The sequence below is a fragment of the Lepisosteus platostomus genome, chromosome 6, assembly GCF_059453375.1.
Source record: "Lepisosteus platostomus isolate fLepPlt1 chromosome 6, fLepPlt1.hap1, whole genome shotgun sequence".
NCBI classification, from domain to species: domain Eukaryota; kingdom Metazoa; phylum Chordata; class Actinopteri; order Semionotiformes; family Lepisosteidae; genus Lepisosteus; species Lepisosteus platostomus.
In genome coordinates, this window is record NC_142616.1 from 59,984,743 (window position 1) to 60,008,877 (window position 24,135).

The window sequence follows — 24,135 nt, forward strand, 5'->3', positions numbered from 1 at the left end:
TATAGGTTTTTTGTCTTTGACATCCCATGAGACTTCAAACACTTTAAGTAATATCTTCCATCTAATAAATCATGGAACTCCCAGAATTCCAAAAGGACACATCAGTCTGATGATAGAAATTCTGGCAGCTCTCAAAGCAGTCAAGAAAACCTTATTGCTACTAATTTGAAGACATATTCGCTGTATAGTGGTTTGTTCATTGGGAGTCAGGAAAACACAAAACAGACTTGACTAATTACCTAGGGAGAAGATTAAATAGGGAAATTGAGCAGCAATTATGCTCCTGACCTGAGGAAAGCTGGGTGTCTATACCTCCTACAAATTTTGATAAAGTGAAGTCTGTGCTGACAGTTAATCCAATACCTAATAACTCTTACTAATAACTGGAGCTGCTGTGCAATGTCTTTTATTTCCCCAGACACCAGCATCCTATTTTGTTGTCTCATCTTCTTTATTTATAAGGAGATCTATATGATTAAAGCATCAGCAGTGAATACATAGTATGAGCAGGAATTGCAAGGCAGTGCTACCTCCACAGAAATGATCAGATCAACTCACAGAATGGACTGCGTCAAGTTCAGCAATGGGCAAACAGATAAGAAGCCTGCACTGCTTCTGTAGTTAGACTTTTTATGTATATTGATATGAAATCAAAACACTGACTGAAACAGTTTATAATTGTCAAAATATGCAGATATCTGAATGTCTAATTTTATTAAAGTACTGCACTGGTTCCCGGAAGAAACGGAAACCAAGCTGTTTCTAGGTAGCTGTGAAATGAAATTTTATTTTAAGAAAGTGATAAAATGTTGTTTTAAGGCAAACAAAACTGATGATCCTCATCCAATGCCAAAATTGTTCTTTTCTTAACTGCTACAAATATGGAGTTTTTTAAGAGTCACAAGCAGGCTTGCAATTACAGAAATCATGCTAATGAAAGAATAAGATAAACCTGAGATTATTATGAGTTTCTAAAATATCTGTGAAAAACTGTTGACATTAGAACAATTACAAGATAGTCTTTAAAAGATTTAAAAAATCTCGGGGGCAATAACAGAAAAAGCACATTAAGCTTTTTAAGAGTCTCATCTTCACTGCAGCCCTCTGCGACTCTCCTGATGACTCATCCTCTGAATAAAGCGGTGACAACTAAAACAGTGAAAACAGGAAGTCATATGCTGTTTGTGTCAGTGCAGTTTGCCAAAACTGCCTCACTGATGCATTCTAATCTCTGAGCTATGGGTCTAGATGCCTTAGCTTTACCTAATGAATTTGTACTGCCCAATCCAGAAGCAACAGAACAGCACCGTACAGGACAACTCTAACAGTACTAAAGATACTAAAGGCAAGTATATAATTGCAAGCCATTCAAGAGTGAAAAAACAAAAAAGCGTGAAAAGGTTACTTCTACAATTAGAGAGAGAGAGAGGAAGATTATAGATCTGGAGTAGTAGATTATATCTTTGAGCAAAGTCTGTTATTTTTGCTTATATAGATAAATGTCTGTCTATGGTTCTGTAGTAAAATGAATCTTGTTAAAATAACGTTGATCAGTGTTGTAGGAACCAAAAACAGATAATTTTCAAGTGCAATGAAACTGTGAGAAGAGCATCTAGTAGAACAAATACTGTAGGTAAGAGAAAATTAAAATTGTGTGTTCAAATAATATTACCCTGAGTAATGTAATGTAAAACTGAAACAAATATATACTTGCAGTATGGCTCCTGCTAAGAAAAGCAAAATCTGGGGCTTCCATTAATCTGCATGTTCAAAATTTGAGAATACTAATAACAGACATGTTGATTGCCTCTGATTTAAATAGCCTTCACCCTTCATGTAAGGCTATTCTTCTTTAACAAGCGACATCAGCTGACATAGCTGACATTACTGACAGAGTGTGCAGGCCTCTCTATCCTGCCATTTTCCCACCGGTGAGCAACAACAAAGTGGCGTACAGACACTCACTCATTGCCCCAGTCCAGCCGCACAGTGATATGCCTCTTCACGTCTCGAATCTGATCCTGGGTCAGGTGACCCGAGAGCAGCTGCCTGCGGAGGTCAATCAGCTCATTCATCACGTGGCGCAGCTTGTAGAAAAGGTCCACCTTGTGCTTCTGTATTGAAAGGAAAGAAACAAAACAATATTGTGTAGCTCGGCAGCAAACCCCTTACTGTATGTGCTATATAGCCTTTTCATACTGCATAATAATTATCATCCATTTCTGACTTTCTGAATTTGTATTCTGTCCTTTATGGAAGATGCAGTTTAGGTAAATAAATCAGTTCAATACAGCCATAGATAATGAAGTCCTGTTTCACATTTATTATTTATGTAACTACTATAACTTTGCAATAACAATGTTAATAATATACAATAATATTGTTCATGTCACTACTGCTAAAATGATGGAATATTAGTTATGTATTTGGTATCCACTTATTTCTATCCTAAAAATTATGTACATTGTAGTAATAGAAAGTAATGAAAAAGCCCAGAGCAATGGGGCTTCCCTGTCATGCATTAACTCTATTAACACTGTCAATCAAATGTCTGAATGCCACTCCATTTCATGAGGGAAAAAGAAGTGAAACAAAGCATGGAATTTTAAAAGCCTTCCACATCACCACCTGCAAATTATGTATAAATAAGATAGTTTGTGTCTTAAAATTAAATCTATTCTGTCCAAAAACATGTAACATACCGTATTTAAGACAAGAGTATTCTTAACTGATTAAGAACTTAATGTTTAAATAGATTACAAACTTACATTACTACTTTCATTTATCAGTGAACAAACCAAATATATAATATGCACAAATGCAGGCCAACATATAATTAATGTGCAAAAACCAAGGCAAACAACAACAGCAAACAAGATATACAATGTGAAGAGTTTTTTTTATCTGTCAAGTCCTAAAAAGGTACAGTAACATACTGTACAAGGAGAGGTTATTTGCCTCTTTTCTGCTGAATTTAAGCCACACAACATTTACATTCATTTCAACTTAGTTTATTCTGTCCCTTTTGTGTGTCAGTGAAAATAAAAACATATCTCTGCATACAAGAAATAAAACAAAATCTAATTTTATGCAGACAGCTGCAAAATATTTGATTTGTCAAGGAGAAAATAGCTGTGTAGGGCAATTCTGTGTTCAGTGAAGATGTCCAGGCTATTGTAAGAGTACTGTCTAAAGTGGTAAATCCAGTTTCCAAAAGATGTTGAAACAATGCCATTGAAGCACAGAAGTAAAGAAGTGTCCAGAATCAAGCTTTATAAACTTTGAGAAACTGTTGGTAAACACATCTAAATGCATCTGATGTGGAATTAAACTATGTTATCCCTTACCCAAAGCCTGGACGTCTGTATAGCTGTTATAGAATTGATGTAGTACTTGGGTGACTGAAATGACCCTTGGTCTCCAAGATCATAAAAGGCAGATAATGTCTCTCTCTAGTCTGAAACCATAGTTTCATGGTTAAAGAAAATGATCAAATAGCAAACTGTATATCAAGACAGTCACCTTCTTTCATTGATTGAAGTAATGGTGGTTTTCAAATTTCATCTTAAAAATCTCCTTTTAAATTTTTCAACTGATGTTGGTGTTCGTAATGAGTGATGCAGTCTACTGCTGTCTATATGAACAAATACCCCCACTTCAGGATAGCAATATACTGTATAGTAGCGTCACCTTTTTATCACTATTACCTGGAATCATATTTCAAAGTAGTCTGCCAAAATGGAAAGATGGAATAACAGCATCATTGCCTATTAATGATGTTTAACATTTTTATAATGTTCTTTTGAATAGCGTGAAAACGAAGATGATAATTTGTCTATATGAACATAATGCACATTTATTAATGACTGATAGCTAAAACAAATACAACAGCATTTTACTGATATACTTTGTGACTGTTATAGTAGGGCTGTATGAAGTACTGTACAAGAAAAGATTATACTGTATACAGTATATGTTTTCTACTGTATTATACATAACATTCAGGAGGAGAATGAAACCAAGATAGAATATTTAGAAAAAAAACTAATTTTAATTAACAATATTGTCAATACCCCAGATTAATTAAGAAACAGAAACCAAACAGGTTTATATATTTTCTCATATTGTATTGTTCTAACTCCTTTTTGGTTGTGGAGCATTCTTCCTTTGTTTCAGGCATCAGTTTGCAATGCCAAAGCATATGAAAATGCATTATAACAAATGTGCATTTCAGGCTATTGCGTTTATTTAATTTAATAAAAGCGACTTCTCTTTGTGCTTTGCTAAGAAGTCACCCCTTTCCCTGAAAAGAGCTTTAGTGAGTTTAAAAAAGACCATCCCAATAAATCAGAGGTAAAGCATCTTTGATGGGATTCAGAATTCAATTTGGGCATTTTTTTAGGCTGATTTCTAGACGTTTGACTGCATATTTGTCACATTATACTGTACATCTAACAATATCTGGAGACTTGCAGAAATGGTGAAGGAAATGTTAGACGTTAATAGTTTGAGGCCCTGCAGACCTTCTGAAACAGAATTAACAAGCCCATTAAAAATGTTATGATGGATCCAAAGTAGTGTGTGTAGTATTATGCATCATTTAAAAAACCTCCACACAAGAATGATCAGGGCTTTTATCAAGATAACTCCCTAAAGGACCTGGTATTCGTGTAGCTTAATTTCAATAATTTACAAAAAAAATCTTCCTTTCTGTATTTTAATTATGGGGGGTAATTATAAAATTTAAGATTCATAGAATCATAGATCTGTGCAGGCTCAATCTGACCATAGGGAAATCGTATTTGTTCTGAATATAAAACTGCAGGGAATAAATCATGTTAATATTGGGTATGGTGACCTACATGATGAAATTTCGCAGCGGCTTTGGTTAATTTTCATTAAAAAATATTTAGCTTTCTGCTGGATGCTCACATTATCAGAAATTTTAATAAAAGTCTGACTAATTGTCCCTGAATAAAACTCAGTTTGTAATTGACACAATCATTTAACACATACTGTAACAAGCCTCATTCAATAAAGCTTCACAGTGTATGTGAACAGACACATCTTATCCATGTATATTAAACAACATATTCATCAACCACAATAAGGTGCATCTTAAGGAATAAAAATAAAAGAAAATAAGACAATGGGTTCTTTATTATTTTCCTGAATATGTAAAATTTGAAAAGATAAGATAAGATAATATGCATACAGTATGTTGTTTGCTGAACCACTCAAACCTTATGCCATTACATAAAACATGAGCTACTGTATGGTGTTATGAAAAATGGTATGAGCTGAGATACTTCTTATGAAAGCTGCCTTTCAGCACAAGTGTTTTCTTCTCATCATGGAGGCATTCCTAGATAAAAAAATAAAATCCAAAGGACACCAATACCAAAACATTTTAGCACAAGGCAAACTTTATTTGCTTTGTCAGAGGAAGAAAGATAAAGATTAAGCACAAAAATAGCATTGGCTCTACTTCATCTTTCCTGTTCAGGCTTCTGGTCATGTTTTCAGCCTGTGAAAGCTTACAATATTTAGAATTTCCAAATTACAGCAAAAATAGATTTTTTATTAGATGTTAATAATAGACATTATGTTATTTACTGCCATAAAGGCATTTATTTTTAATATATGTCCCATGTTTTATGACTAATCAATTTCATGGCACATTAAATTTTCTTATTTTTAGAAAACTCAAAATCAGAATCTTACTAATAAAATCTTGTTTTGTAGTATTTATCTACTTCAAAAAACAATATAGCCAGTCTTCAACCTGCGTGGTGTCTATTTCACAACTTATTCTCAATTGAACATTATTATAAACTACTCTTATGTTAAGAGATGTGCTGATTATTGACATGCTCCCTAAGATAAGGCACATACTCCTATGCCAATATTTTCATAGCAGACATAGCAGGGCAGTTACTGATTTTTGCAATTTATCCATCTTATTTCTATTTACAATTGTATATACTAGAGAGAAACATTTGGTATTCACAGACGGGGGACTAACACGCAATTTTGCACACACAGTTACAGGTGACTATAGGGTAAAAAGGGTATTTACTGTAGATTGATACTAAGACAATTAGTTCTTGATCATGAAAAGTACCAATAGAGGTAACCATTCAATTCAATTCAACTTTATTGTCATTAAACTTACACAGGTGCATAGTATAATGAAAAGTGTTTCTCATTAGTCACTCAGGTGCAGTATATAAATAGGACAGAAGATAAGACAATAGACAGTAACACAATAGCAATAACAGTAACATGTAATAACATAACATAAATAACATGTAATCAAGTAATCAAAACTGTGCAAAATTCTGCAAACAGAGAAAATATAACAGTACAAAAACAGTGCAAGGTAATTCTTGGAACAGTGCAAAAATAGTATGGTTAATAGTATGGTGGTACCATACAGTACTACCTAAAATTATATACTCCGACCCGCCTTACTGCTTAACTCTCCACAGCTGTCATCTTTCATTGTGTTATAGTGCTTATTCTGACTAATGGCTTACGTAACTGGTACGTTTGAAGGACTCAGAAAATAATAGTAAAATATTGTAAGTTGAATTGTTTCTTTTGTAAAAGATATTTCCATTGTTTTGAATTTCATTTTAAGCCACATTACACTTCACCTAGCAATTTATACAATAGTTCACCTGGCTCCAGACAAAAATGAATAAGAATTACAAGCATGTACAATGTAACATTACCATTGTGTTAATGATACTTGAAAACAAGCATATACTGTACAGTACTGTTCAAGTATGCACGTTTTCCAGAAATGGACAAGGAATCATGTCCAATGCCCTGAAATCTATTTCAGTCTGTTGGGTATCCATCTTGGATTTTCCTCTCTGCTCACCGCACAAAAACTCAAATACATCCTGAGAACAGTCTGCTGATTCATTTTCACTATTGTCACTGAAGAAATAAACTGTGGGTGTCAGAAAGAACACGGTGTGAGTCATATACAAAGGAATTAAGGTTCTAGGATTTCTGATAATAAAACACTCCAGATGCTGAAAGCATAAACGTTTGTAACTGAAAGGTACGGTATACAACAATTGAAGATTAAGATTGTATCAGGGTGCCTGCTGGAAACGGCAAAGAAAAACAGTGCATTGAAGTACAAAAAATGCAGGATTACCCCCTTTAATTGTGAAAAACCATACTTTTCCACAATTTAAACAAATCAATAATTCAAATTCGGTTGTCCATGGTTTCAACATCTTCTACCATGCTTTACTATACTGAACCATGGGGAAATCATAGTTTAATATTGTTACCTGATTTCAGAAACTTTCGTCATACTATGGTATTCCAATGATTCTGCCCATGGCCCAGTTTAGTAAATTTTTGGTAAAACCATGCTAACAAAGTCAAATCCGGGGAAGCAATGAGGACCCCCTGGTATTACTGCAGCTTTTCAGAAACAACCCTACTGGAGGATATTCACAAGATTTATTCTTTTCTTTTTCAATTAATGAACCATACATTTTAAGCTGTGTTCTTATTGTACGTAACACTACTTCAAATCAGTCATTAGCACTTCTAAATAAATCCCTGGTAATTGCAGTCCCTTTGAAAAAGAAATTAAAAAGGCCATTGTTTTCTGCGTGTTGCCATAGCTTGAAATTGAACTCAGAACTTCTCCCTCAAGTAACCAGAGCTCTTACAGAAAAGGATGAGAGTATTTCTGCAGGCTGTATAGCAGGGCCTGAGGGCCACACATCATCCACAGGCCATGCTTTGGGCAATTTAGATATTATCCTTTTACCGTTTCCTGAGGCTGCCTGGAATGGAACCCAATACCCGCTATTGTTATCACATAGTTATACTTATTAAATATACAGTTTATGTGGAAGATTTTCACCAAGGCCAAGGAGTATCCTTGCATGAATGTTAATTATGAACACAGTCAAAAATTAAATGAAATGTCAAATCATAAGTCAAACATTAAACTCCTTTTGACTGGAAATTGCTTGCTAACAGCAACTTTGTACACTGCCAAATCTTTAGAAATTGATGTCTGTCATTCTTCATCCACTTAGATATTCATTTGATGAGGGCAGCTTTGTGTCGTTACTGTACATACTGGACAGTATTTATTTCTGAGAACTCTGTATATTTTAAATGAGTCAATTCAGGCAAGTCACTGGTAGTCAGCATTGTTTGTCCTCTGATTTTCTTAAGAGGCTTAATATCCATATTGACAAGGTCAGAATGTATGAATTTATTTTGGGACACCAGAGCATGAATGAAGAGTTAATTAAATTATACAGTAAGTAAGACAAGACTAATGCAAAATAAAGTAACAGGAGTTCTTATAAACAGTTAAAATCACTTTCTGCTTTTTCCAATTTCCAAGAATGACAAGAGGATAGTTAGCTTTTTGGCAGAGTGCCTGAGTATTTAGGACACTCTTTAAAATTAAAACAGAGAAGCCTGACAAAAGATTTTCTTTCTGTAATAATTCAGATACAGACCCCCTGAGTTAAACTTTGCATTTCAAGGAATTTAGCCTACTTTTACTGAGTGGGCAGAGAGATTGCATTCAGCTACCTATAATGCACTGCTACAGTTCATGGACCCTGGTATACAGTAATTATTTAAATAAAAAATTGCTTCAGGAATCCTCCTCTTTGTAATTATCTATTTCAGATACTTGGTTAAACGATGTTGGCAGAATATTAAAAACAAAAAATTTAAGTGATTAAATGTGCTTCATTCACATTGTGATGAACAATGTTGCCTTACAGGAGGTACAGATGCACAGGTTTGAAATTGAAATAGGTTTACTTTGAAAGATTTCTCACTATCATATTTTAATGTGTAACTTGTGTGAACTAACAACAAAGCTTGCAGTGACATCTATGAAACTATGTGGCCTATCAGAATCCACTCAGAAATTCTGGAAATAATACAGTACTACTATATATAGTCGGGCATCTGTCACTGTCAAACACTTGCAGAATATTTTTCTTTCAGTCCAAGTTCACCAAGAAGTTTTGCAGCATGGAAGTTTTATTCTTATGACTAAGAAATAGAATTTCATCTAGCTATAGGTTCAGTATTTATGTTTGTGAAGGCTGTTACAGAATATTAAAGAAGCCACAAAATGCTGAATTATATAATGCGCAGAGAAATTGAAACAACACAACACAACAAGTTCATTAGATTCCAATTCCTACAGCAGGGGTGCAGTGTGGGCTAGGAGGAAATGAACTATGTGTCAATGGATTGTACAATAAATAACAGTGCAGTTTCATTTTTGGAGAGGCAACAACAAGCAGGACCACTATGTTCAAAGACAGAAGTGGTGTTCATAGGCCCTATAATTATGCAAGACTGTGAGCAAAGCCTTCCTCATACACACAGCTGAACAGCTCCCCAGAACCATGAATCATGTGACTTTAGGCCTTTCCTTGCCAGAGTTGTACAAAATCAATACAAAAGACAAAAGATGGCAATAAGCAAGCTTAAAACAAATTTAAGTTTAATCTCACCAATAAAGACGGTGCCATTTCTTTTCTTGATAAATATTTTATTTGATATTGTATTATAAAAGGTGCAAAGGAAGGACATTTAAGCCATTTTCCTAACATTTTCCTAAAATCATGTGGATGTAATGAACTGGAGCCGAGTAATCCTATTTACCAGCACCATTTTATATAATCTATCTTATATTTAGTTATCCTATTTACTAGCACAATAAAGCATCTCATTTTTTAATCATCACAAAAAATGGATATGATTTATCAGATTTGGTCAAGATTTTAGCTGTCATTGAATTTTAGGATTTATTATCTTGCATATAAAAAACACAAATGATTGTCCTCAGTAATTAGTCATGTTTGCTTTACCCAGTGCAGGCATCAAACTGAAATACATTTTTTGAAGTTTTGTATGTAACCAGTGAAGAAAGGTTGTTAATATACTGTACACTGTGACCTTCCTAACACACCACATGGAGGCAGTCTGACGTTACATTGAAGAGAAGAGATTTCACCACCTACAATTCTCTAGGGCTTTCCTGAGATCTCCTGTCTACTCCACACCCACCACTGAAACGGTTGTTCTTGAGATGTGATCTTTAAAATTGGAGTTGGTAGCACAACAGATGAAAAAGCAGCCAACACCTCTGAAGCTGGTTCTTCTGAAACACAGCCAGCCAGGGATTATGTGTAGTGGTTACCAAAGGGCACTACCCCAGATGAAAGGCCCCTCTGAGCAGGCAGAGATGCCAGACAAAGACATCCTTACCTCTGAAATGGGCTTTCAACTGGAGGCAGAAGTAGGGGGTCTCTTTTCGGTTATGCAGGCAGATGTAATAAGATGTAAGATGTAATAACATATTCAGACCTACTGTATATAGTGATGCATATAATATACAGCAATTGTAATTCCTATATACTGTACTCATCTAGTACTGTACTGTATGTACTGTAAGCACAAGCCAGACTTTATGAAACTGATTTACAAGGAAATACTATTTGTGATTAGAAATACAAGGGGTTTCACAAATTCCAATGAATTGCCTGAGAAATGAATTAGCAGTATACTGCACATCAAGTGTTCATAATAAAGGATCTGGCTAGTTTAGTAAACCATGCACTACACAGAAGACTTTTGAACTGAAACTCTACCACACTTCCTAAATAATTAGTTTTTTGCTGAACTTTTATACTTTTTCCTACATTGTACTATTAAAATTATCCAAAATAATGAACAAAGAAATTTTACTACCATAAAAATGCTCAACTCCAAGCAAAGTGGTCCTTAGTTTAAGTATTGGGCATCTATTCAAAAACACTCTCCTTCATAATGTACAGTATAACACTTAGTGATAAGATACAACTGTATTTGAATCTCCTCCAGCTTGTGCTTGTTGCTGCATTATACAGTATGTGTAACCTTTTAAGCCTTGTTAAGGCTACTTATTTGAATATATCCTGATGACATCCTGGCAAAGCCTTGTGTGTGCTGAAATGAAGATGTGTTTTAATAAACATTATTTTGGAGTACAGAATCGTTGAGTTAAATGCCAAGGACAGGGAAGTGTGATTCTATTAACAGAAGATAAATTTCACCTCTGTTGGTCTTATACTGGTTATTAGTTTGACACTTACACAATCTTGGGTTTTAAGTGTTTCCAGGAAGTGCAAAAGCAATACACATGTCCAGTGTCCAGTGATTGAGGCTGGCACACTGGGAATCCAGATGAATATTTTATGAAGGGACAAAGTGGCTCCTGGGTGCAAACCTCATCCCTATATAATTAATTGCTATGGCAGAGCCAGGTGACATTTGTCCCTTCAGGTGATAGTGGCTGTAATAACAGTGAGCACAGATCAGATAAGAGATGTAGGTCAAGTTTGTAGCTTTTGTTTCAGGACAGAATTTCTGAGGTCCTTTAAATGAAGAATCAGGCACAACATCTGAAAGGTAAAGAGTGCTCTTTTATTTACAGTGTAAGGTTGGTCGGTCACTCAGTCACTTTCTTCCCTCTAGCGCAGTTTGCTCAGACAGCAGATGTTGACTGAATCTGGAAGCCTCAGTTTCCTAGTAAAAACTAGGACTTCAAAAAAATGTCACCCAACCAATTATCTTATACCAATTGGTCAGGTGATTGAGGATGGCATGTCATTCCCCACAGCTTCCTGGGGAATGTAGTTTAAACAGGAACTTTCAAATTGTCTGAATTACCTTTCTCTCACACTCCCCATGATACTGTACATATATAAACATTCGTCATTGTTGTTTGCATCAATTCTGGCATATCACACAAGAATTTCCAATATCAATTTGTTTGGTGTCCACTCTGTTTAAAGATTAAAAACATGATAAACTAACAATAAACTAAACAGTCCACAGACTTCTTTTGCAACCAAACCTTTTTAAAACAAACATCTGCAATTCTGAACAACTCACAGCAATTTACTGAGGAACAATTGTAATATCTGTGAAATCTTAGAAACAAGTATGGACCACATAAAAAGAACGGTCCAAAGACATAGTTACAATATTATGTAATACCTATTACATATTTATTACTTGTAGTGTATAACTCAAAATTTTGACTGGGCTTTCAAGCTCCAAGCTTATTCCATTTTTTTCTTTTTGTAACTTTCAAACTATAATGCATGTCATGAAATACAGGACTACAAGCACTTTAATACAATTTGTATGCAGGCTATATTCAGTTCTCTTGTAGTAATGAAGCTTAGCTTTTGAAAAAAATGGAAGAAACTCAGAATAAATGTCAAAAGGGGAAACATGAGTCAGTTTAGCACATCCCGTCAGGAATGGTTGTGACTTCTTAAAATCTGGGAACCAGGACACTGAAAGCTTTGACAGCCCCTCTCACAAATGAGAATACACAGCAGGCGGCATCCTGTATTAGCTGCTGAACAGATGTTAAAGCAACATGGCAAAACACTGTGCCTCTACTCTGGAGCCAAGCTACCCTGTATAGTACTCTCAGGCAAATGGAGGTCAGATAAAAAACGATTTTGAACAAAAACTTTCAAAATCCAAGGATAGCAGGCTTTCATTAATGCACAGAGTGGTGATGGGTTTTAGATTACAGTACTCCAAGATCTGTGCAGTTTGAGTGGAATAGCCTGCAGCAATAAGGTGATTTGTTGAGTTAATGTGAATATGCGGCAACATTGATATGCAAGATCACATCATAAACTGTAAAGAAATCAAAACCCTTGACTAACAATAAAAATAGTATTTAATTGATTAAATCTTGAATATTAAAAATTTGCCAAATTCTTCCAGAACAAGATAAAGAATTGTTCTGAATGATAAGAAAAAAATGCCATAACACAAAATTTTTCATTCTACTTGAATTTCCTTCTCTTTCAATTGTCGGATAGTGTATGAATTTCCTTAATAAGGGAGAAAAATACTGTATATGTATAAATATATGTATTTGTGTCTGACAGTTCCAACCTAACATCCAGCAGCTTGGTAAACAAACTTACTTAAATAAGCACAAAGATGTATTGAGAAACATACCAAACAGAAAACAATATCCCTTCAATTTTCCTCTTCAGTTCCAAGGAATCTCCCAAAACTTGAATGACTCTCCCAACCTGAATGAGTATCAAAACTGCAATAGGCTTATACATTACAATTATTTTTCAGTGAACTCTGAGATCTGATAAATCCTCTATCATCTTATTAACAGCCCATTTGAGACTGCAGCTCACTACACTGTTGAGATAGAACAACAATCTCAAAGTAATGGTAAAAAATAAACTAGATGGTACAAAAGAGAAATGACCACAGACTTGTTTCTTGACCAGGAAGACCTGTATTTCAAGGATCTGATTATTATGTTATTTTTCAAATAAACGTGACAAAGTATATTCCTATCATTTTATAATTTCATTTCATTTTTAATTTTAATTCAATAAAAATCATTATTTACACATTTACTCAGTGAAATCTCATGCAGCCATTCCCCCTGTACAAATGGTACAAGGGAAGGGCATTAGGCGCTACAAATCTTAACGGCATTTCCAGCAAAATGTACTGCGTGCATACCAGGCTACACAAAGAGCAAGGTCATGCTCCCTATTCTGATTAAAATTATTACAATAGATTGAAGAATCTTTTCTTTGCAGTTACCACCTGATACATTATCATAGGTAAAAGCTGATGAAGCGCATCCACATTCCAGAGATATTTAACAACACGCCAAAAAACGTCTGCTTTTAAAGCAGGTAACAAAATTTTAGGGCTCTGTAAAAGCTAAATGTCTGAATGCCGCTCTTAAATCAGAGTAACAACTCACAAAGGAACTGTGAGTTTCAGTAAAATCAAAATGAACTAAGAGCTTGATGTTCAAAATGAACACAAATAATCTTTACACGCAAAATAAATGTGACAGGTTGATCTGATAATTACATCTGATGCAACACATTAAATTACAACAGAATCACAAGAAAATCAGAACAGGACAGAGTGACTTCTACAGGAACATGAAACCTGCAAAAATGTTGATTATGTATAATTTTCAATTTTTTAAAATTCAAATAAAAAAATATTTTCCTTTTTCTCTTATATTTCTGCGGGACAATGTAATTAATGGGGGTCTGGAGGTACTGTATGGCACTGGAATATATAATTTAAACGGGATTTCTATAAATAGCTTAAGGCTAAGCAGACACCTTAATAGATATCAAGGCGTTTTCAAAGAATTGTTTACCAGTGGGATTTCAGCAGACAGGCTGGATTTGTAATGGAGACTTATACTGATGTAATAGACTTTGTTTTAAAGAGTACATTGGTCTCAGGAGGGACAAGGAATTCTACAGAGAGAAGTGCTATACAGTACTTTCTACAAGCTGTGTCACATATTGGCCACATGATTAGCCATTCTAGCCAGTCTGGGTTCTGACACTCAGTGTCTAAGAAACACAGGGGTGTTTGGTCCTTATATTACCCTTCTTCTTAGGTATTTTAATAAAGGATGAAATATCATTCCCCCAGGAAAATTAAGTTAGTTATTTATCACACCTGGCACGTCTGGATTTGGATGTTCTCAGGGAACATGAGATAAAATTACCTGTGTTTCATCATCCTATCCGTAAGGTAGCTTCATACTAATGGTGACACATTTCTGTTTTAGTTCACTATGCGATATACTGTACAACATGCCGAAATAATGTACTGTATAGGATGTAAACCACACTGTATTGCTCAAACAGTATCATCAAACCTTCCTCTAACACCAGTTAATCTGCCCAAGAGGCATAGTCCAGAGTTCTAACTCATTTGAAAATAAGCACTGCCTACTGAAAGAGCAAACGTGGACTTTTCACCTGCCAAGGATACAAGAATCAAATCAGAACCATGGACAGTTCTCAGTCGTTCTCAGTGTAGCTCTTTAAAAAAGCAAACATACAAATGCTAACTTACAAAAGCAAGATAAGAACATAGTTTGAAAAATAAAATAATAAACAATAGACAAAATGTTCTGCTATATCTTTCCTGTGATTTAGCATTATATTTTCAAAAACACAACAGTACTCTTTCATCTTTGACACTGATGACTGTTAAAACTCTGATTAATTTTGCTTTGTACATTTGTACAAAGTATGTACAAAGAATGTATCTTAACAAAATACATATTTTTGCCCTCTCAAAACAAAAATAAATCTTACCACTCACTCCTTCAGAACTCATAAATGATGTTTTTTAGAACAATATATTTACCCCTCAGGGGTTAAACATATTAATCTCGCTATAAGTATCTCATTATGAGGGTGCATGACAATAAAATTTTAATCTATAACTTATACTATCATGTTCAAATTATTTTTTTCCACTTTAGAATTGTTTTACCTTAAGGAATATAAATAGCGGGAGAAAGGGATCTGTGCCTATTTCTTCTTCCTAATAAAAAAAAAACTTTATGGAAAATTATTCCAGATTTGCAACAAGCAAACATAGAAATTCAGTTCATTTTCCAGAGGAAAAGAACTTTGCAAACCCAACAGTGCCTAGTTTAATTCATGCCAAAAAATATCTGCAGTGTGTAACAGAAAAGACATTGATTGTTTCATTATGGTGGCTGGCCCAAGAGATCTGGTGCTGTAGTGGCATTGATGAATACCTTCATAACAGCAGCACAGGGTCAGCCTTGCACACTGAAACTTCCACTGAGAACATGGATTCAATTCAAAATGAAGGATCGGCAGGGGGTCTAGGACACTATACGCTGAGGGGTGTTACCAAAAAAGTATTCTGTAAACTGGCACTGCTGGCTATCAGCTAGTGTCACTCTGATGAGAAAAATCAAACATACCATATTGACATAATCTTCAATTTCAACATTAAAATCCAAAAACTATGTAAGACTAGTCAATGTGGTCAAACAGTTCAAACTGGAAAATATTTACTAGACACTTTCTGTACCCTGATGTCTAGATTTAAAGAAGGGGATCCAGGGTTCAGCAGAAATATTAAATCGGTAAACCTTCACACACAATGCAATTTGATATTTAAGCCTTGTCTACTTTTATGTCTTTATACCAACATTTAAAGTATATGAAAATAGCTGTGTATAGAGAATGTGATTTTTTTTATGATAATGGTTACGTAATCTAAATTATACAAATGATAGAAAACATTCTGAGATGAAACATATATTCGAATATTCCAAAGACAACATGAAAAAACCTTTTCTTTTAAAACTTTTAAGTCTTAAGATATGGATATGCTCTTGAGAAAAAAATCCTTTAGATATTTTAAATAACATTTTCTATCACAACAATAAAAAGGTATCTGCTTGAAAAACTGTAAATGGGTAACCTTGCACAAATACCTGTAGATTCTAATTCTTTAGGACCCTTTTTTACATACTACACATACTGTACAGTATTAATGAGCAAAAATAAGTTTAAAACATACAAATTTTGATGTCTGTAAAAACTAATGGTCATGTAAATGACAAAACAATTTAAAAAAGAGACGTTTACAAAGAAGGATAAACACTGTTTAATATGTCCTTGTTACGACCCCAAGTGTCTAGGGGTAAATAATTATTTTGGAAGCAGGGGGGTTTTGGTGAGGGACTAGGAAGCGTGATAACAAGGGTAAGGAACTAGAGTGGTGCCAAAGAAAAGAAAATAACAAAAAAAATGGAGCTGGCTAGGAAAGTGAGGGAAAGCTAATCTGACTGCGAAAGAAAACATGAAACACGCGGTCTTCGGCATCTTCAACACCCTAACTCACCTCCCCAGACTACCCAAAACCATACAAGACAAATGGCACTCACCCGTACTAAACTAGTGTTACTAATACAAAGTCAACTAAGTGTGTAAAGTGTACCCAACAACCTAAACTAACCTTATATACAAAAGTTCACACAAAAACACAAGTGAACCAGGAATACAAATAAGGGAAAACAAGAGTAATCAACAGGAACTCGGTACAAAAGAACACAAAAGTTGAACATGTAACACATTAGGGCATGGTAATGACAAAATAAGGATAAACACACAAACAAACGAAAGTACAAACAAAACTAACAGAAAACCAACAAAACAACAAAGCCGAAACAACAACCAAAAGCGAAGCGAAGCGAAGTGATAACCAAAACCAAGCAGGACCAAAGTCAAACAAAAGGCCTGTTCCTTCAGAAAACCTCCATGTTATATGTTGAATAAGATGTGTTCTGATTGGCTGAGAGCTAATTGATGATGACATCATAATGAAACAGTGGTGTGATGGTGGGCCAATGGGGGAGGGAGAACAATCAAGGGTCAGCAGTGTTGGACATAAAAAAAACACACACAGACCACACACTGGGATAAAACAGTCCTTCTTCAGGAATTATAACTTAAGTTACAACAGACATCCTATTGCAGAACACATAGTGAGCAATACTGTAGTTGTCACACAAAAAAAGACAAAAAAAATCAAACAAAGCACAGTCAAGCCTCCAGTTCCCCTGCTTTGTTTCTGCTGCCGAGTGGGTGTTTAGCACCATCAGATTTTACCCAGAGGCGTATGATGTACTGGACTGTTCATTTAGAGCTCCAGCAATGTCTAAGTAGTGAGAAACCCCAAATGAAGAACAACTTAATGTAGAGGATGGAGATATGTTATAATAGATTCAGACCCCAAGGTTTTTATTAAATACATTGCTTCAAGGATGAAATTGCCCAGAGTATGGCAGAACAGGATCTTGTATATGGTTTAATTAAAGAGTCACTGCCAGGAATAAATGTCCTGTTTGTCAGAGTTTTTACCATGGATGTTTTCAAGGACGGATCAGCGTTGAAATATTCTGGTTATATAGCATCACTGTATCAAAGCTAGATGTGGAGGCTGTGGAGATATTTGAAGACTTAATCAAGATTATACTGAACATTATTGCAGCTGTTGAAGTAAGTCACACTTTACAGTAGAGTTGGTAACTTAATCACACTGGGAGCAGCAATCTGAAGCTGACAGTCAAATCCATAACTGCTCGTGTCTTGGTAATCTTATTAGTAAAAGGCCAGTATAACAAAGTAAGATTTAGCTAATACATTTTTTAAAGAAAGACTTAATCAATTTCTAAATATAATAGTTGAAATGTGAAGCTTATGTCATGCAAAGTAGCTCTAAATTAATTCACAGACAAGGACTGATGTGAGTCTAACAAAATCAATTTTCCTAGTCTTGCAGTTAATTTGCTTCTTCATCACTCAAGCTAGTAAAAGATACATACAGCACATACAGCACCTGCACATTTATACTGCTGACAACAGAAATTAATACCTTTGATGGGAAACCAAATGACAAAGTATGGTCAAGAGGCACCATTCGTAGACAACCAACAGAAAACAAAAACATAATCTGAATACATGTGCTCCAGAGCTTATCTAAAAACAGGTAAGAGTATTTCCTATTTCCTACTGTACAATTCCTCATCAGATGTCTTTTATTCTTAATGACCAGAAACCAATTAAAACACTATGCAAGATTCACTAAAGACTGTCTTGATCAAATCTTCTTAATGTACTTCCTTGAAATATTCAATTAAACAAAACAGGAGGCGCTTCAGAAGGAGGCCCTGCACAGAAATGGTCTTGTGTCTCTTGAACAAATGTGTTTGAGCTGCTGTTTTGTTCAGAATTGTTTCTCTGTGATTTATAAGAAAAATCTGGATGGGTTTCTTGTACTGATGAACTGTAAGTAACCAAAAGAACAAGACTAGCCAAATACCCTACTCTAATTTGACCAGTTTTGTTTTGTTAAGTCCTTCTTAGTCCTATTCATGTATCTAAACTAATTTCTGTGAATCATATGTACTGCATTAAAAAAGAAATATAACCATACTATTGTAAAACAATTCCCAAAATAATTCTTCTGTAATAGTTGAAGTGAGCTGAAAAATGTCCACGTTTGATTGACTGGCTGACATAAAATAAATCAGACGAGTTCCCTATCAGACATGTAGCCAGCTGACCACAAAAAAAAGGAAACCATGAAAAAAAACCTCCTCACAGCTTCACCACAATATTGTTTTAGAATTCTTGCAATGCTTTTTCATTTCCCTGCTGCTGTCTCCCTTGGCAGTTACACTTATCCGAGTGACAGGCAATCTGGGTGATAGCTCACTTGAGCTAACCATATACTGTAGGTTCCCAAGCATCCAGTTGCTCTTGTAGCATGATTCAGAATGTTTCAGAGCCTGCCTTCCTTCCCTTCTACAATCTGACAATGGAGTGGGCATGTACGTTTTGCTTTCAGGTCTACAGTTTACATATGGCAATCCAGGAGAAAAAGACAACTTACTGTATGAAAAAGTTAACAAAGTTTACAAAGTGTGAATTGTGTACATAAAAAATATGAGAAGAATAGTAATCAGTACCACTGCTGTTTGATGAACAAGAAATCCTGCACAAATCCTGTTATTCTATTAAGTGCTTCCCTCAGAAGAGAAAGCTTCTAGTTTAGAATTTCAGGTACAAACATTTTGAATAGAACGTCATCTGTCCAAGGTGACTAAACCCACTTGGCTTTCATGTTTTAATACTTTCAATATGAATTAACTTAGTTCCTTTGTGAAAATATAATTTGTTGCTGGATTTGAGGCTTGTATTCAAACTGCCATCTTAAAAAAATATAATGCTTTATTAATTTCCTACAAAATGTGAGAGGATCACATTTTACAAACCTTTTATCTATGCTTGATTTTGAAAAGCCTAAACATGAAATATAAATATTATGCAGACCTTTCTTTCTCATGGGTACCAATTTTTTTCTGATAATATGCTAGTTTACTTTATTTGGACTTCCAAATGAATCACCTTGCCAAGAGTGTAACTTCATCAGCATTTGCCCTTGATTTGCACATTTCTCACTGTAGGAGACCTGCCTTAATTTCTCTGACACCCCTACTGGGCACATAAACCAGCTCTAATTAAACCCTCAGAAAGTGCTAAATAATTCAGTTAGAGCTTCCATGGATCAACCAGGGAAATCTACAGGATACCTTAAAGCACTTATCTGCCCTGCAAAAACACAAAGTCCAGCCTTTCTATTTTATTTAAGCACAGAGACTCTGAGTATCTATGATCACAGCAGTTTACATAAATCAAAGTCCTGGTATGATGCAATTTAATTTTGTTTCAGTCTGTCTTTCTAAGTGTTTTTAACCACAGAACATCACTGTTATAAAGTAATACTGGTTCATTACAACAGTAATTGCTAAGAACTGTATTATGTTTTAGCATTAGAAGGTAAGAAGGCAGGTAGATGCAGAATGACTTGTAATCTTATAAAACAGAGTGACAGTAAAGCTCTTATTTCAATGGATTAACAACATGAGGACATGGCAGAAATGATCACACTTATTGCAGCTTAAGGCTTCTATTTCTCAGCTTCTTTTATCCAGTCATTTCTACTTAGTGCATTACAATGCACTAAGAAGGCAGATTACACATTTTACAGAAGGCACTACTGCTAGCTAAAATATTTCTCTTCTTAAAAATTAATCTGAATGACAAAATAACCAATTTATAAAGACTGTGTGTTTTTCTGCTAATATTTAATTTATGGTAATATAAGGAATACAGTATGTAAAAAAATCAGAATTAAAGGTTCATTAGTGGTTCATTGAGTAAAAATGTTCACTCTTCATTTCATAATACAGACATGATGAGTTTAAGCCTGGGTCATGTCATGAGCAGGAATTCTCAAGCGACAGTGCAGCTTCTCAGGAACAAGTAGGTTTGCAGTGATGTCATCAAACAAAAAATCACTTCTCCAATCAGCACCAACCCCCCTATCAGGCACTATGAAGCCGACAGCACGTCAAATGATTAATGACTCTAATGAGTCATTAGAAGGAGAATGTTTTCCCATTCACATTCTGTCTGTGCAGCACAGATGTCATATGAGCTAAAGCATAAAGAATTTAGAGATTTATGGAGATTCTGAACAGCATGAGTGTAAATTACAATCATTTAATAAATGTAAGGTGCAATGTAAGAGGTATAGGAGCAAAGCACACATGTACAGTTTGCTGTGGGTGCTTTAATATCGCTCTGATTATATTGCACAAGTACTCTGTGTTACATTGTGGAAAATAATTCATTCATTCTTCCCAGGGTAAAATGTCAGTAATATGGGGGGTGAGGTCCTGAAGTATATTTCTATTTAATTGCCAGGTTTACAAGAGCTTGCTCTTATAAAACAGCTGAAAGATATAAAAACACAAATGCGATGTTCCCAGTGTTATTTTAGTATCCCTTGCTTTTTTAATTTTATACTGCTCAACAGCTTTGTCAACCAAATCAAGAATGCAGATCAGTAATGTTTGCTGGTTTGACTGATGGAATGCTTTTGGAAGAACTGGGATAGAAGAAAATTAAGCAAATGTGAGCAATTTTACCAAATTGCAGTCATTTCACAGTGACAATTAAAAATGAACTCATTTACAACAGGAGACGTCCATTTGCTTCTGCAATTTTAATGAGCTACTGTAAGGCAATTTCACTTTCGTGCAGAAGGAATAAAAAAAGGATTCCTGATCACTTTGATAATTGCAAGAAGTGTTTGGGTGATGCAGATGCAATCAGCTCAGTTGGCCAGGTTATAAAATGTCTCTGATTCAGTACAACAGAGAAACTTTCTTTCAGCTAATGGCCTTTTCCCTAACTTTTCAGTTGCAAAGTTAGGATGACACAAACTACCAAAAAGCAGACAAAAATAAATATGCCAAAAACAAAATTAAGAATCTGAAGAGAATAAATGTGAGCTCCATTAAAACAGAAGAGAAAATAATAATTATTGATAAAATTATTTAAGTGAGCAGGGGTACACTTGAGAAAGTAAACCAGTACTTTAAAGAAAATTAAAACCTTTTGTATACTAAAATATCCAAGCCTACTTTACATATACTAATTCAGTAATATATATAGAGGTAATTTTTGGTATTTCTAGAATGTAAAGTATACAGGTATATCAAACATTGTCTAAACATTTTTATTTAGTTCATATTTTCTCTACCGTTTCAAGGTGGGGTAAAATGTACTTTAATCTTTTCAGAACAGAACAGAGTTAAAATTGCATCTCAATATGCATAAGACTGATACATGGATTATAGGCAGCTGTTAATTTAAAGTTCACAGTCATGGTTCTCTAAAAGTTCAAGTCATTTTACAAGAGAATGACTTCACTTTTTGTACACCAGTATTCAGCTAAAACTATTAAGCTTAAAATCACCAAGCCCGGTGTTGAACATTTTGCTACATGAACTTAGTGTAGGCAGGTTATCATGACCCAGACTCTGAGGAGTAGCATCTCCAGGCATAATGTGATGCCTTCTGCAAAAGGCTAACAAAATAAAAAGAACATTTCAAAAGAACTCCCCATAAAAGAAAGGGCAACAAGAGGGAAAAAATGCAAAGACAGATTGTCTTTCTATATGATTCATGAACACAGGGGATTTGAACTAAATCAGTCTCCCAAATGCACTTGTCCTTTGTGGAAAATATTTTTTTTTTTTCCCTACGGATCAAAGAGAGAGAAAAACTTTATATCCTTTACCCATGGCTGAGAGATTGGAACAAAAAAAAACAGACATAATAATATTTAAAATGTCAAAGAAACTTCAGGACATGCACAGTTGTCTGTGTCACTATGAGTCTTTGAACATTCACGTTCAATTATTGTAGTCCCACAATGGTGTAAATGCGAGAGCAGAGTGTATGCTCGGCAGCAAAATGCTTTTGTTGATGTCTGTTAATTCATGTAGTTAGCATATTTTCAGTACGTATAGACCGGACACATCTCTTAATTTTGGTTCTTGCTGATTTATAATTCTAGTCTATACAGCTTACAACAATGCATATCTGTACTAAAGTAGCTCTAGTAGGGAGCTGCATCAGCATGCATAGGCTGCAAAGAACAAGTAATGGTTTATTCCATGCTGAAAAGAGAAGAAGGCTCCACTGCTGAAACGTTGTGTTTCTTTTCTTCTCTTTTAAGCATGGAATACACCTTTACTTGTTCCTTTGCATGTCCGTACTAACATTAAATATAGATAGCTGGATTTCAGCACAGAGTTAGAGTAGATTGCATAAAGACAGAAATGCTCATGTGTTCATTGCAATTTTGTCTGGTAACTGCATTACAGTTTATTAAAAATGCACAAAATTGCAGAAAAATTAAAATCTTCTATAATGACCACTTATTGTTTCACAAACACATTCATGATTTCATAAGATTGCATTGTAATTGGTATTTGAACCTCGAGGTCTGTAGCACACTCCTAGTACCATGCCATTTTAATGTATTTTTAAAATATAACCCAAATCGATACTGAGCCCCTTAATTCATCTAGGTTAATATCCAGTATATTCTTTTTGATATACAGTATAGTGCTATAGTGTAACTCTACCTCTTCCATCTTTTATCTCTCACCTGAATGTTGTATTAAATATTTTTGAATCTTCCAAAAACCAATGAAAATGAAGCCTTCTTCAGCACACCATGACCTCAGCCAAGCACTGTGTTCACACAATAGTGTTTTTGTTCACAATTGCCCGGTGCAGACAGCATCCACAAGAACACCAGTGATTTGGCCTCTTAGGCCACTCTCTGACCTGTTAGCCACGTATTTTAATTTGTTTCATAGGGAAAGTCTGATGCTTATGTGATTGTTGTTTGTCTCAACGTGATGGTACCCTGGAATCTGTTGCTTTGTATGTGCCCATGTCCTGTACAGAGTAAATGTATTGGCTGATGCAATGTCAGGTGGCCATATGATAAAAGACTGCTGTACCCCTCTTTCCCTGGTAACCTGGGACCAACCTCTTTGTCTCAGCTTGTCCCTTTTGGTGCTCTGTCAATGTGGGGTGCATACTGTACTTCACTGTTTTGCATTTAATTACAAACGTACAATATATAGCTCTATTGAACTACTGTACAAATGTACAATACTGGACAACAGCAACTGTACATAAGATATTACACTCAACTCTAATGAAGACGAGGCCCTGACTCTTCTGTTTTTCATTAAGATGAACAATTTTTCCGCTACTGTCTGAATCACTGTGAACAGCTGGATCACTGCTCTCCATTTAACCCATC

The 24,135-nt window shown here is 35.0% G+C and overlaps 1 protein-coding gene across 26 annotated transcripts in view; it reads right to left on the bottom strand.

The window, feature by feature from the left end:
* dock3 (dedicator of cytokinesis 3) overlaps window positions 1-24,135 on the bottom strand; it is a 255,429-nt gene that overhangs the window by 101,702 nt on the left and 129,592 nt on the right. For all 26 annotated transcript variants that reach the window (XM_088636650.1, XM_088636657.1, XM_088636664.1 and 23 more), the window contains one exon: window positions 1,966-2,114. In XM_088636650.1, the coding sequence (XP_088492776.1) occupies window positions 1,966-2,114 (149 nt within the window). The remainder of the gene's footprint in view (window positions 1-1,965; window positions 2,115-24,135) is intronic.